We start from the raw sequence: 15,109 nt of genomic DNA, 5'->3' as shown, positions 1-15,109 counted from the left end.
GGTGTACTGACGTGCACGTTAGACTGTTGGGGTACCCGGGGCAGGTGCGCGGCAGGTTAGGGGAGCGCGAGAGGGAGGGCAGCACGGCAGGGCCCTGAAAGTCACGTTCAGGTGGAGTAGCAGAGCTGCGGGGCCTGTCTCCTTTACCCTGAGAGCCTGCGCTCCTGCCTGAGACACCGGCTGCTTTCTGAGCCCTCTGCGTCCCCGGAGAAGGTGCAGGATGGACTCTGGAAGCTTCCGTGGGGCTGTGGTGTCCACAGATCTGCTGAGCCCAGCAGCGTCTTTGGCTGTGTCCAGTCAGCTGTGCCCATTGTTCTCCAAACCTACAGCTACCGGGCGGAGTGGGTTCCCCCGGAAAGGGGACGGTCCCTGTGGTGGCTGCACTTCTCCAGCGTGGCCAGGCCTGGGGCAGCGGCCCTGTGGCCCTCAGTCACTCCCCGCGGGCAGAGCAGGGAGGTGCTGCCCCAGGTCTAGAAAGACAGCTGCAGCCACCGGAAAACGCAGCCCACCTACACCGCATGATGTCTAATAAACAGCTAAGGCCAGTTCCTAAACAAATATCCTGAATAAAAGGAAAACCAGCCACTACGAAGGAACAAAGGTGTAATCAAAATCTAATTTTCTATCCCAATAAGCATCTTTGAATTCATGCCTATTCCACTAATTGTGGAGGTTTTATTAGCGTCCTCCTTGATTAATAAAGCACACAACACAGATCACATGATATTGTACTGTCGTCTCCCCGCGGAGTGAACGGAGAGCAGCGGCGAGAAAGCTGACCGAGCAGAGGGCACGCAAACCAGCTCTTGGCAAGTAGGAAGGTGATTTTCGGAGAAACGTACAGCCTCCTACCCCCAAACCTCGGGCCCCATCAGGGGGAGACCCTGAGCCTGCCCTGGTGCAGGTGGGCCTGGCGTGAGGAGGAGCGCCGTGGCCTGGGCCTTCACCCGAGACACTTAAGCAGCAGATGCTCCTGCCAGCCACGGAGACCGCGGTGAGGGACACGGTGTGGACACCCCGCGAGGGTGCCCCGAGCCCGGTCTGCAGGACGTGGCCGCCAGTGGGCGTGGCCGCAAGTGGACTCGGTGTCTGCAGGCAGGGCTGTGTCAGCTCTCATGACCGCGACATTCGGAGGGGGATGGGAAACTGCCCAGCGCTGACCTGCCCCGGGCGCTGGTGAGATGGTGCCCAGCGGGTCTGGCCAGTAAGGGCAGGTTGCCGCTGACTGTGGGAGGTAGGGATGAGGGCCGCGGTGGAGCAGAGCTGACTGTGGCCCAAGGGGGCTGGCCAGGCTGTGACCCAGCACCCTCACGCTCCCAGGACTTTATCAACCAGCAGGTGTGCGTACTGCGGTGACCCCAGATTTAGGGTCTCGGTGTGAAGAGTGGCATTGTGAGATTCTTGAATTACTCAGGTTATAGAATTGCAGGGCACAGCTCTTCCATTTTCTTCCTGTAAGATTACATCTAACGGTTTCTATTAAAAAAAAAAAAACCAACAGAGTCTCAAGCAACAATTTCATAAAAATGCATCCCCGAATCGCTTGGCAGTGAAGCCCGCGGTGTTGGAAGGGGAATAGTTGGAACCACCCCAGGCTCGGTCTCTGGAGGCGACTGGGGGAGGGCGCGTGTCAGGGTGAGTTCAGAGCCTCCTGTAAGATGGGTGACTGATCCCTCACCCTGCCCTGCTTGCTTCCCTGCTGAGCTCGCCGCCACCTGGTGAGGGTCCGGGGGAGCACTGTATTGTTCTCTGTAGCCCCCCAACTGCCCCGGTCTTCCAAGGGATCTTGAAGCCCCTCAGGACCAGGGGCTGCAGCCCCTCTGTCAGAGTATACACTGGTGCATACTGCGGGCTGGGTGTTGTCAGGGGAAGAAAGCCCTCCTGGTGAATGGGAGACGCACATCCCAGGTCAGTCCAGAAGGAAGTGCCATCGTGATAACAGGGACCTCCAGCAGGTGTCTGCGGCCGCGGGGCTGGGACCTGGGGTCAGAGCAGTCCTGCAGGGTCATGGGCGTGGGGGCGGAGCGCTGGCGCCACCTGAGCGCCCCTGTGCCGTGGGGCGAAGGCTCTGCAGGGGGTCTTACACGGGTTCTGTTTCCTTCCGGAATGCTGGCTCCACCCGTCTCGGAAGGTCTCGGGGCGTCTTCAACCCTGTTGTCCGGTTAGGGCTGGTGCCTCGGGGCTCCCAGCCTGCTACGGAACCCAAGTTCTGACCTCAGCTTGTCCCCCCAGTGCATGCCTTCCCCAGGCTCTAAGGAACCGTTCCCTTCGGATTTCACTTCCAGAAGCTGTGCTGGGAGGCGCCTGGGGGCTCAGTCAGTTCAGCCTTCGACTCCTGGTTTCGGCTCAGGTCCTGATCTCTGGGTCGTGAGATCGAGCCCCGCGTGGGGCTCTGCGCTCGGCAGGGAGTCTGTTTGAGATTCTCTTTCTCTCCCTCTCCCTCTGCCCCTCCCCCTGCAGACATAAATAAATAAATAAATAAATAAATCTTTAAAAAAAATAAGTTGCGTTGGACTCTTTCTCAAACCTGCTTCCTTTCTGCCACACTGTTCTTTATTTTTTCATTATTTAATTTTATTTATTTATTTATTTATGTATTTATTTAATTTTTTAAAAAATTATATTATGTTAGTCACCATACAGTACATCCCTGGTTTCTGATGTAAAGTTCGATGATTCATTAGTTGCGTATAACACCCAGTGCACCATGCAATACGTGCCCTCCTTACTACCCATCACCAGTCTATCCCATTCCCCCACCCCCTCCCCTCTGATGCCCTCAGTTTGTTTCTCATAGTCCATAGTCTCTCATGCTTCATTCCCCCTTCTGATTACCCCCCTTCTTTATCCCTTTCTTCTCCTACCGATCATCCTAGTTCTTATGTTCCATAGATGAGAGAAATCATATGATAGTTGTCTTTCTGTGCTTGACTTATTTCACTTAGCATTATCTCCTCCAGTGCCGTCCATGTTGCAGCAAATAGCTAAATCGTGGAAGGAACCAGATGCCCTCCAACAGATGACTGGATTAAGAAGCTGTGGTCCATATATACGATGGAATATTACTCGGCCATCAGAACGAGTTCTCACTGTCCTTCTCACATGCCGTTGGGAACGTTCAAACTCGCTTTACTGCCCGTGTTGTCATGTCGCCTGCATCTCTCCCCGTGTCAGCTCTCTCTGCCCCCGTGGTCCTCTTCCTCCTGCGTTAGTGCTTGCTCCTGGGGAGCCGATCCAGTCCTCTGGGGTGCGTCCTTCTGGGGACGTCAGTTGTCCACCCAACTGGTTTTGCCCAGATGCTCGGCACCTGAGGGTTCCGCTGGGCTCACCTTTGAACCCTCCTTGTCTGGTTTGGGGTCCCTGTGCCGTGCGGGTCGGGTGGACTGGCGCCTGCCCCCTCCCTCCCCCCGTCTCCTGGTGCCTTTCTCTCCCGGCAGGACAACTGGGCCGGCCAGTGTCCAGGCTGTTCCCGTCGTTGCTGGGTTCCGGGCAGAGACGTGTCTCAGGTGGCTGGTACCAGCCGGCAGGGATTTTATGAACTGCTAAGTACAGCCACTATTAGGAACGACACCGTATGAATCGAAAATTTGTATTAACACACGGGGGCCACTTCCTCGTTCCTTTGACTCCTCTCTAGCAGCTGTGTTCGTCCCGCTCCCTTCCCGGTCCCTCACCGCCCTTCCCTTGTTGAAATCACTCCTCGCAGGGGTATGTGCGTCACAGGAGTCAGTGGGCGAGTGATGGAGGAGGCGTTGCTGATGCTGATGGAAGTGGAAGGTGGGCGGCCTGGAAGGCCAGCGTTCTGCGGGGAACGGTTGGCTCTGTGGCCCCGACGATGAAGAGGACTGGCTATGTCGCTACCATGTGCTGGCTGAGTGCACATCTTACAACAGGCTCAGCGCATCTCTGCGTGTCCACGGTCGCAGAGAGAGCCGGCTCTGGACGCTTTCCAGCACACCACCTCCCTGGGCCACCTGTGCGGGGTCAGAGCCGGCGGCTGAGAGCCAGCCCCCGGCCCTTGCGTGGCTCGGTGTCCACACTCGCCCGCACCGACCATGGGTTCCTCCTTTGTCTTCTCTGTGCAGCTGGTATGCACCACGTGTTTCCAGTACGTTTTGTCCAGCATTCCTAAATATTCACGGTGGGAGGGGAACATTCCATGGCGTGGAGGTCTGCCACGTGCATTCTGACGCGTGCTTCTCATGAGATCCTCCCCGGTGTGACGCGTGCCCCTGACGCATCAGGGACCCCAGCGTCAGGAACTCACGGCTGAGGAAGCACAAGTCCACGGCTGCCCGGCCGAGACTCGGATGTGAGGCAGACTCGGGAAAGGGGAGTCTGAGAGACAGATGTAACTGGGTGTCCATCCAGCGAGACCCGGGGGCTGGTGTCTCGAGGAACGCACACCAGCGCCTGGGGGGACACGGGCACTGTGAGCAGTTACCCGATTCCATGACAAGCTGACTCCACACGCAGCCCCGCGTCGCTGTGGTCGCTGAGGCGGCAGAGGACAGGCCACAGCGCCCACCCCGTGCTGCCACCGGTCCCTTTGTCAGGATGAAAAGTCCTGAGCGCGTGTGTGTCCTCTTGGGGGAGGCGTGTCCCTGTGCAGCCACCCTGATGTGCCGGGATGGCCGTTTCGCGGTGAGAGGTGGAGCCCAAGGCCGGGGCAGGAAGGGTCACCGCGGCTGCCCCTGTGCTCACACTGCACAGACGTGCAGGAGGAGCGGGCGCTCTGCACAGGGCACCGCCCCTGCTGGTCCCGGAGATCCTCAACCATCTTCCACGAAGGGAAGCTCTGGCCCTCCGCGCACAGCTAACCCTGCAAAGGCCCCCACCTGCTGCCCCGCCTCCAGGAGCAAAGGATGGGCAGGGACAGTTGCTCCCTCCTCCCCAAATAAAGACCATACAAATGTGAAATCAAAAGTTTAATCTGACACAATTAAATATATTTATATATCTCACACTGGAGGATTTCTTCCGAAACATAAGAAGTTAGAAATTACAAGTAGGTATATGCTTCCTATATTCAGATAAATTAGTTTCTATTCATTATTTAGGTTCCAGATAGGGAGAAACAACTCTGGCAAAAAATTATAGATCTATCGGAGCAGATGACATGACGGGACCACTTAAAGACACACACAGTATTTTGGCATCTTCCTCCCCGGTCACGGGCCGCGCTCCTGACGCTCCTGGTGTCTGGGATGCAGTGTCTATTTAGGGCGGGAGACCGTGTGCAGTAAGCAGGACGGGGAGGGTACCGGGGGGTATCCACACCTAACCCTAGGCCGAAAGCAGCCGCATACAGAGCTGTGTGCACGCCTTCTTAGAAACCATCGCTGAGTCCAGCGAAATGAGTTCCTCCATCTCCGGGGTGGGGGTGGGGGTGGGGTGACAGTCCGAACCGCCTCTAGACGCCTGTGTCTGTGCGAGTCACACAGTGTCTGACCTAGGTGACCCGGGAGAGGCCTAGGAGATGCTGCCTTTTCCACTTTTCTCCCTGGTGCTAGGATCTCACACCCAGTAAAACAAAAAATGTACGCTGCCCTGCATCTCCTTCTGGGAATGGGGTACCCAGGGTCTCCTCTGGACACAGGCAGGGCCCAGGACATCCCCTGAGAGGGGAGCACAGGTGCCTGCTGGGGGGTAGTGTGCTCCTCGGGGACCCCGGAGTTTGTTACCTGCCAGGTGGGTTCCCCCAATTCTGGTCATCCCCAAGGAAAGAGTTTATTAGCTGCAGCCGCTTTTGCAATGTGTGAATCCATATTTTAAAGTTAAAAATGTGTCTCAAGACTGGCTGCCAATGCGAGGCCTCACCTGGGGCAGCTGGCCTGGGACGCGTGTGCCCGGAGGCCCCGGCCCTTCTCTGGGGGGTGGAGGATAGAGACGGGCTGTCAGCAGTGCTGGGGGCAGGTGCTGGGCAGCCGCCTGGGAACAGCGGGGAGACGCAGTGACAATGTTATTATTTCCCCCAAAGCTGCAGCATGGTAACAGTTTGTTGCTCTAACTCCTGAACAAGCCAGGGGTTCCTCCCGGTGATAAGCCTTCTTAGAGGCAAATGCCAGATGTCTTTGCTACACCCGGCGCTCTGCACGTGGTGCCCCGCCCGCTTTCTCTGGGTCCCCTCCCCGCAGAGCCCGCCCATCCTTCACAGCCCGCGGGCCAGCCCTCTCCTTGGAGACGGTGCACAGACCCCTGCAGCATCAGTAGGACGCTGTTTGCAATTAAGAATGTGAATGTGTGCTTTAAGGAAAAGTGTTTTTCTTTCAAGGAAGTGAAAACAGATAGAGTGATTGTCTCTGTGATTGGGTGATCCCACAAATTTCCCCTTACTATGATTTGGTTGAACACGAATGCACACGGTAACCGGAGGCAGGGACACTGAGGACACACAAGTAAGTCGCGCCGCGATTCCCAGTGACGGTGGCGGGTGCGGGCTCTCCCAGCCTCGGCCTGCAGCTCACTGCGGGAGGGCCCTGAGGATGGCGTTCACCTCTTCTGCCACCGCCGTCAGCGCAAACTCGAACTGCTCCTGGGGGACGAGAAGGGAGGAAGAGGTGAGTGCGACCACGTCCTCTCCACTCCAGCCTTTAGCTCTGCTGTGTTGTTCTGCAGAAAGAAAGGGTTCAGAAAAAGAAGAAAGGTCGCCTATCTCCCTAGAAAGGAGAGGACGGTGGTTTGCAAGATAAGACGCCACGTTGATGGGGATTAGAATTTCTCACATGGGAAAGCTCATCTTTTATCACTGGGAGGCACCTACAAGGCACCAGCATGCGGGAGCCCCGCCTGGTCCCCTCTGGTTGCACAACGCGGGTGACGGCAGAGTGCGGGGCCCCCGGCGGCCAGGGCAGATGCAGACACCGGCCGCTCTGAGCTCCAGCCCTGCCACAGAGCCAGCCACGTGGCCTGCCCTTGAAAGGCGGAGCGGTAGTGTCACCGCCGTCATGGGCATCGACCCAGCGTGCAGCCCGGCCCCACCCTGTTGCACCTGCCGGGAAACCCCACCTCAGCCACAGCGTGTCCAGCCTTAGACGTGCGTGTGCACGCGAGCTCCTGGTCACGGGCACACGCTGGACGGGGCCCGCCGTCTCACACGCAAAACCTGCCGAGACCAGAAGGTAGAAACGAGGGCGGTGTCGGGACTGTTCTCTCCCCTGGAAGTGGAGGGCTCGGTAGACGGGAACAAAGCCGACCCCTCCACGGGGGTCACAGGCCATTCCTCGGCACACGTCACTTGCCACACGGCGCCCCCGACGCCACGTGGCATCGGGAAATGGGCCCCTCCCGATCATAGCAGAGAAGTCACTGGAATCGTAAGCCATGTGCACGATCACCTCCTGAGAGCTTCTGATGAAGGAAAGCCATATGGACGGTTTAAATCCTTGAAATTCAAGTGGCAGCGTAGCTTCAAATCCAAAAATCATGATTAAGACCCACTTCGGATGCCCAGTAAGTGGCAGACACCACAGGAAGGTGGGATAACTTAACGCTCACGTCGGGACAAGACTGTGACTGGTGTTTGCACTGGCCCCGAAGGAATGACCCGTGTGGACCAACGCGGTGTCTTTGCTAGCGGGCACACAGCCCCCCGAGGCACGTTCTGGAAACTGCCGTCAAGGGCGCACCCAGTCGAGTTTGCTCAGCAGTGGCCCCAGGCTGGAGCCGAGGGAGGCCGGCCCCGTGTGCCCGGCGCCCTCCTGCGGCCTCGCTTCTCAAGGTCGACCGCCAGCTCCCGTGGCGCAATCTGACTGCGTCTGTTCACACGAACAGCCCTCAGGCAACCTTCTTGTCTTCTGTGCAGGAGGATTCAGAGTATGGCACTCTTTTCCCCACAGAAATCTCCCTTTAGAGGGGCGCCTGGGTGGCTCAGTCATTAAGTGTCTGCCTTCGGCTCAGGGCGTGATCCCCGGGTCCTAGGATCGAGCCCCGCATCGGGCTCCCTGCTCAGCGGGAAGCCTGCGTCTCCCTCTCCCTCTGCTTGTGTTCCCTCTCTCAGTCAAATAAATAAATAAATAAAACATTAAAAAAAAATCTCCCTTTTGTTAAACTGAACCTTAGGGGAAGTTCTGTTCCGTGGAGTACCGTCGGGCAAAGCGGTCACGCATTAAGACAGAGTCATGGCTTTGATGTGCTTATTTCTTTATACTTTGAAATTCCAGGAACTGCATTTACGGACACACTTCAAGACAACTTTTGAACCTCCACCCAGAGGAAGAGGGTTGATTCTTGCCGGGACGCTCCGTGAGGCAAGTTCTCTGCTCTCCCTCCTCTTCCTTCCTGGCAGGGCCTGGGGGCCACCCCCTGGGCCTCAGGACCTCGTGCCGGAAGGTCCTTTTTGGCAAACAGGATGCAGACAAGACAGCCGAATGGTGTGTGCACTGTGTTAGGCACCGTCCCCACGGTTTTGCCCAGATCCACCCTGGAGTCTGTGTTCTGGGCGTCCTCGGACCATCTGGGGTGGAGGAGGCCTGCCTGAGAAGTACCCAGGAGCAGGCAGTGAAGAAGTGAGCCTTGAATGGCCGATTTCCTGCAGGCTGTCTGTGGAGACAGCCCAAAGTAGCATCGAGAGTCAGGCAGAGACAGAATCTGCTTTTTACCCCTGGTTCTAAAGCGGCACTGCTCACCAGGCCCCGGTTCTCCGCCCCCGAGCCTCCTGTGCGGCTGCCGTGGCCATGTGGGGCCAGACCATCCAGGGACAGGGCACTGACCCTGCCGTGCTGGCCCTCGCGAGGCCACCGCCAAGTCGCGTGGTCAGTCTAGTGGGATGGACCTTCCCCGGGCACAAAACCTGCAGGTTACTTGTCACCTGCTGGCATCATGATAAAGCAGGACAGCGAAGAGACGTGAACAGTGCCAAGTCTCTCTGCCAGGACACCACTCGTTACCGAGAAGAATAACCTGGGGGACCCCCCTGAGCTGAGTGACCGAAGCTCACCTCCCTAGTAGGGAGAGCAACCAGGGTCACGTGCCTCCTTCTGGGACATTCCTGCCTGAGATACACAACCGGAACCGATCACAGGAATGTCGAACCAACCCCAGCAAGAGACAGTCTGAGAAAACCGAGCCACACCTGCCAGTTCTCTTCTGAAGACCTCTCAAGGCCACCGAGCTGTCCCACAAGGCGGGATGGAGGGATGTATGACTGAGTGCATGTGGGGTGGTCCTGCTCCAGGGAAAGGTCACTGGGGGCACGGATGAGCTGGGACAAGGTCTGCACCCGAGGAAATGGCTCATACTGGCTGCGGTCACCTGTGGTTACATAAGGTACTAGCAGCGGGAACCTGGTGAGGGTACATGGGAATGAGCTGTATTATTTCTGCAAGTGTTTTGCAGGCTGAAATAATTGCAAAATTAAAGAAACACCCTAGGAAAACAAAGTGTGCCATGATTGAGGAAGTCCCCTCATGCCAATCAAATGTGATGGCCGTGACAGCCCCACACGCTATAGCAGGACGGGCTGAGTGCACGGTGCTCGTGACAGCCCTTCGGGGCCGTGCGTGCACAGTTTGAGCTGCTTGTGCCCCAGCTCTGCTCGCACGCCCAGATGCCAGAGCCTGGGTGGAGGTCACAGGTGTGGCTGGTGTGGCTGGCGTGGCTGGCGGGGGAAGGGCTCGGCTGGAGCAGCCCTTGATTCTTTGAGACTTCTTGGGACTCTGCTTAGAATAGGTTTGTGGTTCTGTAAGAGAATGAAATTAAATTTGCCCCAGTGTTTGGGGTTGACTTCGGCCATAAAGAACCAGCCAGGTGACTCTGTCAAGGTATTTTAGGAAATGATCTTCCGGTTCAAAATGTGCTCAGCTTAGCCTTACGGGGCGTGTGGCTTTGTTCTCAACAGAGTGATTGGGACGTGGCTGTCTTCTCTCCCGTCCAGCTCAGACCCCACGTGACCTGTGACTTCTCCTGGTAACATTCAGACAGAAGGGGGCTGGCAGCTGCTGGCACTTTCCAGGGGGAGCAGTGAGCTGCCAGGAGGTGGGGTGACCTCCCTGGGGCCCCAGAACTGTCACCACCAGGCGCAGAGCACAGTCCTCGGGTGCTTGGGTCAGGTCTGCTTCGTGGGAGTGCTTTTTACAACTTCAAGTCCTCTTAGGCACAAGGAAGGGCATCTTTTAGTGATTTTGGCCTTTTGTGTAGGTGTTAATAGCATCGGGGTGTCAGGACTACCCTGAGAAAGGGAAGAGTCTGCATCGTATGACTTCAGGACCTTTCTGGAACAGACGTGTGGGAGCTTGCGTCGTCGTTGGACACGGATACTTCCGAATGCTAAGGGAACATCAGAGTTAGCTCGTTTCTAGCTCCGGTTCACCCAAAGCCAACCAGCTATCTCGTGTTCTCCCTTGTTCCAAATGTGGCCTTTTCAGTAAGAACACAAATCAGCTGTTTTGAGGTGCTAGAGGACCCGCGTACACCCTGGGGACATTCGATGCCCACACGGCAGAGCTGTGGTTCTGAGGGCCAGAAATAGGGGAGTCTGGCAGGATGTTTAGTGAATCCAGAACATTCCCCTGCAAGGATGCTGGGGTTTACCACTGACCTCTTTTTTTTTTTTTTTTTAAAGATTTATTTATTTTGGAGAGAGAGAGAGAGATAGAGAGGGAGAGAAAGAGCGTGCAGAGGGGAGGGACAGAGGGAGAGGGAGAATCTCAAGCAGGCTTCCCGCTGAGTGTGGAGCCCAGTGTGGCTCAATCCCATGACCCTGAGATCAGGAATCAGACGCTAAACTGACTGAGCCGCCCAGGCACACCTATCATGGAGCTCTTTTTATAAAAATGTAATGCTCGCCCCCTTCCCCAGATCTGCTGGGTGGAGGGCTCCCAAGACTGGAGATCCTACTGCATTTTTTTTTCTGCGTTTTTTTTTTTTTTTTTTTTTTTTTTTGCTGAAATGCCGGGGGGGTTGCTGAACCCCTCCCTGGAGGGGCCTCTAAGTCTCACCTGGGACCTGCATGGGAGACGCTCAGCCCGGTTCTCCTCTCTCCTTGCTCGGAAGCACCTGCAGAAAGACACCCCTGTCACCCCCCCCGGACGGGCCGGCAGTACCTTTGTCTGCACCATGCCCGGTCTCTGGTCCCTCAGGTGCTCCAGGGTCGCTGCGATATCAATCTCCTTTGCACCTACAACGAACAACACACACAGATGGGGCTGGGCTCAGACAGGACCCGCGCTCGCTGTCACTCGCCTGCGTCAGGCTCCCCTCGGGCTGAGAGGCCAATTCAGAATGATGACACTCATGCCTCAGCCGGCCGGAGGGCAGCTGCCAGGTCTGTGCTCGTCTAGAAAAACGAGGCGCGGCAGTTTTCACCAGCATTCATTCAGGAACGTGGGGCTGAGACATTGCTGTCAGATGCCCATCTAGGTACTTATGACGGTCATCGCTGCGAGAGACGACAACTTGGTGATTTTTGTGTGTGTGGCATTTAGGAGAATGTTTTAGAAATAGGAAGCATATAAGCTTTAATTTCAATTGTGTAGGATTTTTTAAATTTTATGTAGTGAGACATTAGACTAATACATCTCTTCCATCTTATATTAGCTGTTAAAGGTGAGCTCCCAGTGAGAGTTCCAAACGTCAAGAAAAGGTAGAGATGCCCTTGTGCGTGTTCCCTGCAGAGTTTCACCGAGAGACCCCTCCCCACAGACAGCATGTGTCTCATGGGAGCTGTTTCGGGCTTCACAGAAATAATACCATTTGGGTTTGAAACTTTGACCTTATCATTAATTCAACACGTGTTCTCTTTTTTCTATTTCTAGTAGACAGACGAAGAACAGCGCTGGGTCCCAAGCCCCCAAGGAGCTGAGACGCGTCCACCAATATGTAAATGCAAAATGTGGGAACTGGGAGCACGCGGTCGCCTGAGGTGGACTAGGACCCACGAGTCAAACTGGGTGCCCTGTTCCGAGCATCGTCTCGGCTCGTTACAACACAGTGGAGCGGGAGCTGCCACCACCCCCGCTGTGGGGGAGACTGAGCCTCGTCCCGGTGGGACAGCCCGTCTATCCCTGGTCACACAGAGCAGGCGGCCGCGATGGTCAGCAGCCAGGCTGCACCAGGCAGAAGGGACGAGAGGCCCCGCCTGGCCTTCTCTGTCTGCACAACCTAAGTGAGCACGTCGCTCCCCTCGGGCACAGACCAGGACAACGGACTTGAAATTGCTATGGGGGTTGTAATTTTTCGAGTCCTAGGGCTCTGGGGCTCGTTCGGGGCAGCCCGCAATGTTTTCCGAGCACAGCAGGTTGAGATGGGCAGAGAGGGAGAGAGGTGGGCAGGGGAAGTCCTGAGACACAGCCCAACCAAACGTCTCTGCATAAATAAAGGAGAGCCAGCAGGAAGGACAGACGATCTGGCACCATGTCCCCACTGTGGCCGGCCACCCCCATGCCCTCAGTCTCCACCCCCGTCCTCGAGTGGACACGATGGGGGTGCTTGCGTCTCCTGAGGCTGTGGGGACGGCGCTTGGCACGTCGCAGGCTCCCAGTGAATGTGGTGGCCTTACGGGAACTAAGCCGCGGTCCTTCCAGATACGGAATACCATCCTACTGGGTACGGGAACACCACGAGTTTCCCCGAGTGTTAAATCAGGGGCTTCACAGGAAGGAGAAGAAAACTCTGTCTTGAAACCGTCCCCCAGGGAGCTTGGCAGTTGGGGTCCACTGAGAAACTCATTCAAGGAAAAGACAGGGGTCAGGTCCTGGGCAGGCTGCTCTTCAGGTGTTGAAGAGGCTTCAGTAAACACAACCTTGTTTTAAAGGGAACCTGTGGTCTCTGTTCTGTTCCGTGGGTCCACGTGTCTGTTTTTATGCCAGTACCAGACTGTCTTGATAATCACAGCTTTGTAATAGAGCTTATAGTCTGGAATTGTGATGCCTCCTGCTTTGGCTATTTGGGGTCTGTTGTGGTTCCATACGCATTTTAGGATTGTTCTAGTTTTGTGAAAAATGCTGGTGGTATTTTGCTAAGGATTGCGTTAAATGTGTAGATTGCTTTGAGTAATACAGACATTTCAACAATGTTTGTCAAAAACAAGTGAACGCAGGGGAAGAGGGAAAAAAGGAGAGAGAGAACGGAACCCTAAGAGACTCTTAAAGACAGAGAACACACGGAGGGTTGATGGGATGGGGTGGGGGATGGGCAAATGGTGAAGGGCATTAAAGAGGGCTCTGGTGTGTAACACGGAGTGCTGTGTGTGAGCAATCACTGAATTCTGCTTCGGAAACCAACACTGCCCTGGGTGTTCACTACAATTTACATCAGAAAAATAAAGTTCAACAAGGGACCAAAAACAAGAAATAGAAATAAAGGGAACCCACGAATCTGAGACAGCCTGAAACAAAGAGTTTGCTCTACTACTAAATGGGGAGATGGAGAAGAGAGGGAGCCAAGTGGTGGGGTCTGGAGGCCACGGCGTGTGGGGCCTCCATGGCGGCCACGGTCTGAGGACCCGCTGCCACGCCTTCCCAGAGCAGGCCAGGCCCTCGGGGCCCACATGCGAGCTATGGGGATGACCGCCACAGAAATTGGCTGCTTCAAGACACAAGCCTGCCTTAGGAAGGTTAAATGCTACGTGGAGAGGGAGCGAGGGGGGCGCGGATTTGCTCCTCCCATGCGTGGCACTGCAGGTCTCCAGCAGGCGTGGTCGGAAGCACCCGGTGTGGGCAGCCGCAACCCGGCCTGCGGGCCTGCTCCCCGCACCTGCGGGCCCGGTGCCAGGTGCTCCCGGTGCGACCCTGCCCCAGTGTGAGGCTCCCCGCTGCTGTGGGGTCTCCAGTGGGCACGGCGCCGAGGGTCCTTGCGGGGTCCGACGCGGAGCGACATGACGCGGGCACGATTCATGGCACCGACGGCACGCGAGATGCTCGCACATTCTGGGGAATCAATTTGCTAGGATTCAGTCCACGCTGGCTCCCAGCCGTGCGCGTAGCCGATCCTTCCCACGACCTCAAGGTGTGGGGTGGACCCCAGTGTGACAGGCAGAGACGAGTCCCAGCCCTCCCGAAACGAAATCCAAGAGCCCCACGTAGGATCGGGACTTAGCTAGAACCCCTCTCTTTTTGAGGCAGTTCAGGGCACTTTCTTTTAGTCCTTGAAGCTGGCTTTAAAGCCTCTTCCAGCCGCTCTCTCATTCCGAGGGGCTGCTCCGTGTGCTGGGACCGCAGGCAGGCTGTCCCTGCTGGACGCCACGGCTCAGTCTGGGGACACGTGCAGCCCTCCCTCCTGGGCGCTGTCCACACGGACGATGGCCGCTGGCAGCTGTCCCGAGCCAGCAGGATCCTTGGATAAAATGCTACAAGTAGCCTCTCTTGTTTTGTTACATGAGGACGCCCTCTGGACCACTGTCTGTGAGGGAAAGGGAGGGACAGGAGGGGAAGGCTGATCTGGTCGTCCCTAGACAAGGAGTTTAAACCAGGCGGGGAGCTAGCTCAGAACCCCACTTTGCCTGGAGCCAGAGTCGGACTCTTGAGGAGGACAAACCACGCTTAAAACCGTCCAGAACTAAATTCGGGGAAGTGATGGATTTATAAAGTAAAGGCTGTTGTGTGGCGTGGATGGCTACTGTCCCCTTGCTTGTCAGGATTGCGAGAACAAGTTATTTGCTGTGTGTGCAGAGAGAGGAATTTACAGAACTAGCCCGTGGCCTGTCTGAGCGCTGGGGACACACGGGGAGGGCGGTCGGAGCGGCACGGCACGCGGCTCCGTGGGGAGCACCAAACAGAACCCGCACTTATAAAGCCCATCGGCGGGGGCTGGGAGTCCTCCCTCACTTTATGAAGGGATTTGCTGAGGTCCCCCAAATCTAGGCAGCTCCCTCTAGTGCAAAGTGGAGCCCTCTCTTCAGAAGTTCCGTTTTGCTGACAACACGTGAAACTCTAGGCGGACGGCCCTCCGGGGTGTGGGGCCCCGTGGGAAAGCACGTGCGCGGTCAGCAGCAGCAGAAGGCTGCACGCGAGCAAAGCCACGGCGGAGGTGTCTGTGCTTCCCGCCGAGACGCGCCACGACTACTCCCACAGCAGAGCGCCTGCAGGACTGCGCTCTGCGGCCCAGCGCAAGCTGTGCTCCCTGGACGGGAGGCGCCGCCCGGACCCAGCGCCACGGCCCCACGAGCAGCCAC

The 15,109-nt window shown here is 56.6% G+C and overlaps 1 protein-coding gene across 1 annotated transcript in view; it reads right to left on the bottom strand.

Annotated features, from left to right (window-relative positions):
• Positions 1–6,421: 6,421 nt before the first annotated feature.
• PTPRN2 (protein tyrosine phosphatase receptor type N2) overlaps positions 6,422–15,109 on the bottom strand; it is a 796,662-nt gene continuing 787,974 nt past the window's right edge. The window contains exons 23-24 of the mRNA XM_040644526.1: positions 11,043–11,116; positions 6,422–6,535 (exon numbers count right to left, since the gene is read on the bottom strand). Coding sequence (XP_040500460.1) covers positions 6,464–6,535; positions 11,043–11,116 — 146 coding nt within the window. The 3' untranslated portion in view covers positions 6,422–6,463. The remainder of the gene's footprint in view (positions 6,536–11,042; positions 11,117–15,109) is intronic.

This window comes from Ursus maritimus, unplaced genomic scaffold (assembly GCF_017311325.1).
Source record: "Ursus maritimus isolate PB19 unplaced genomic scaffold, ASM1731132v1 scaffold_3, whole genome shotgun sequence".
NCBI lineage: Eukaryota > Metazoa > Chordata > Mammalia > Carnivora > Ursidae > Ursus > Ursus maritimus.
Note: the sequence above shows the minus strand (reverse complement) of the source record. Positions and strands in the feature narration are given on the sequence as shown.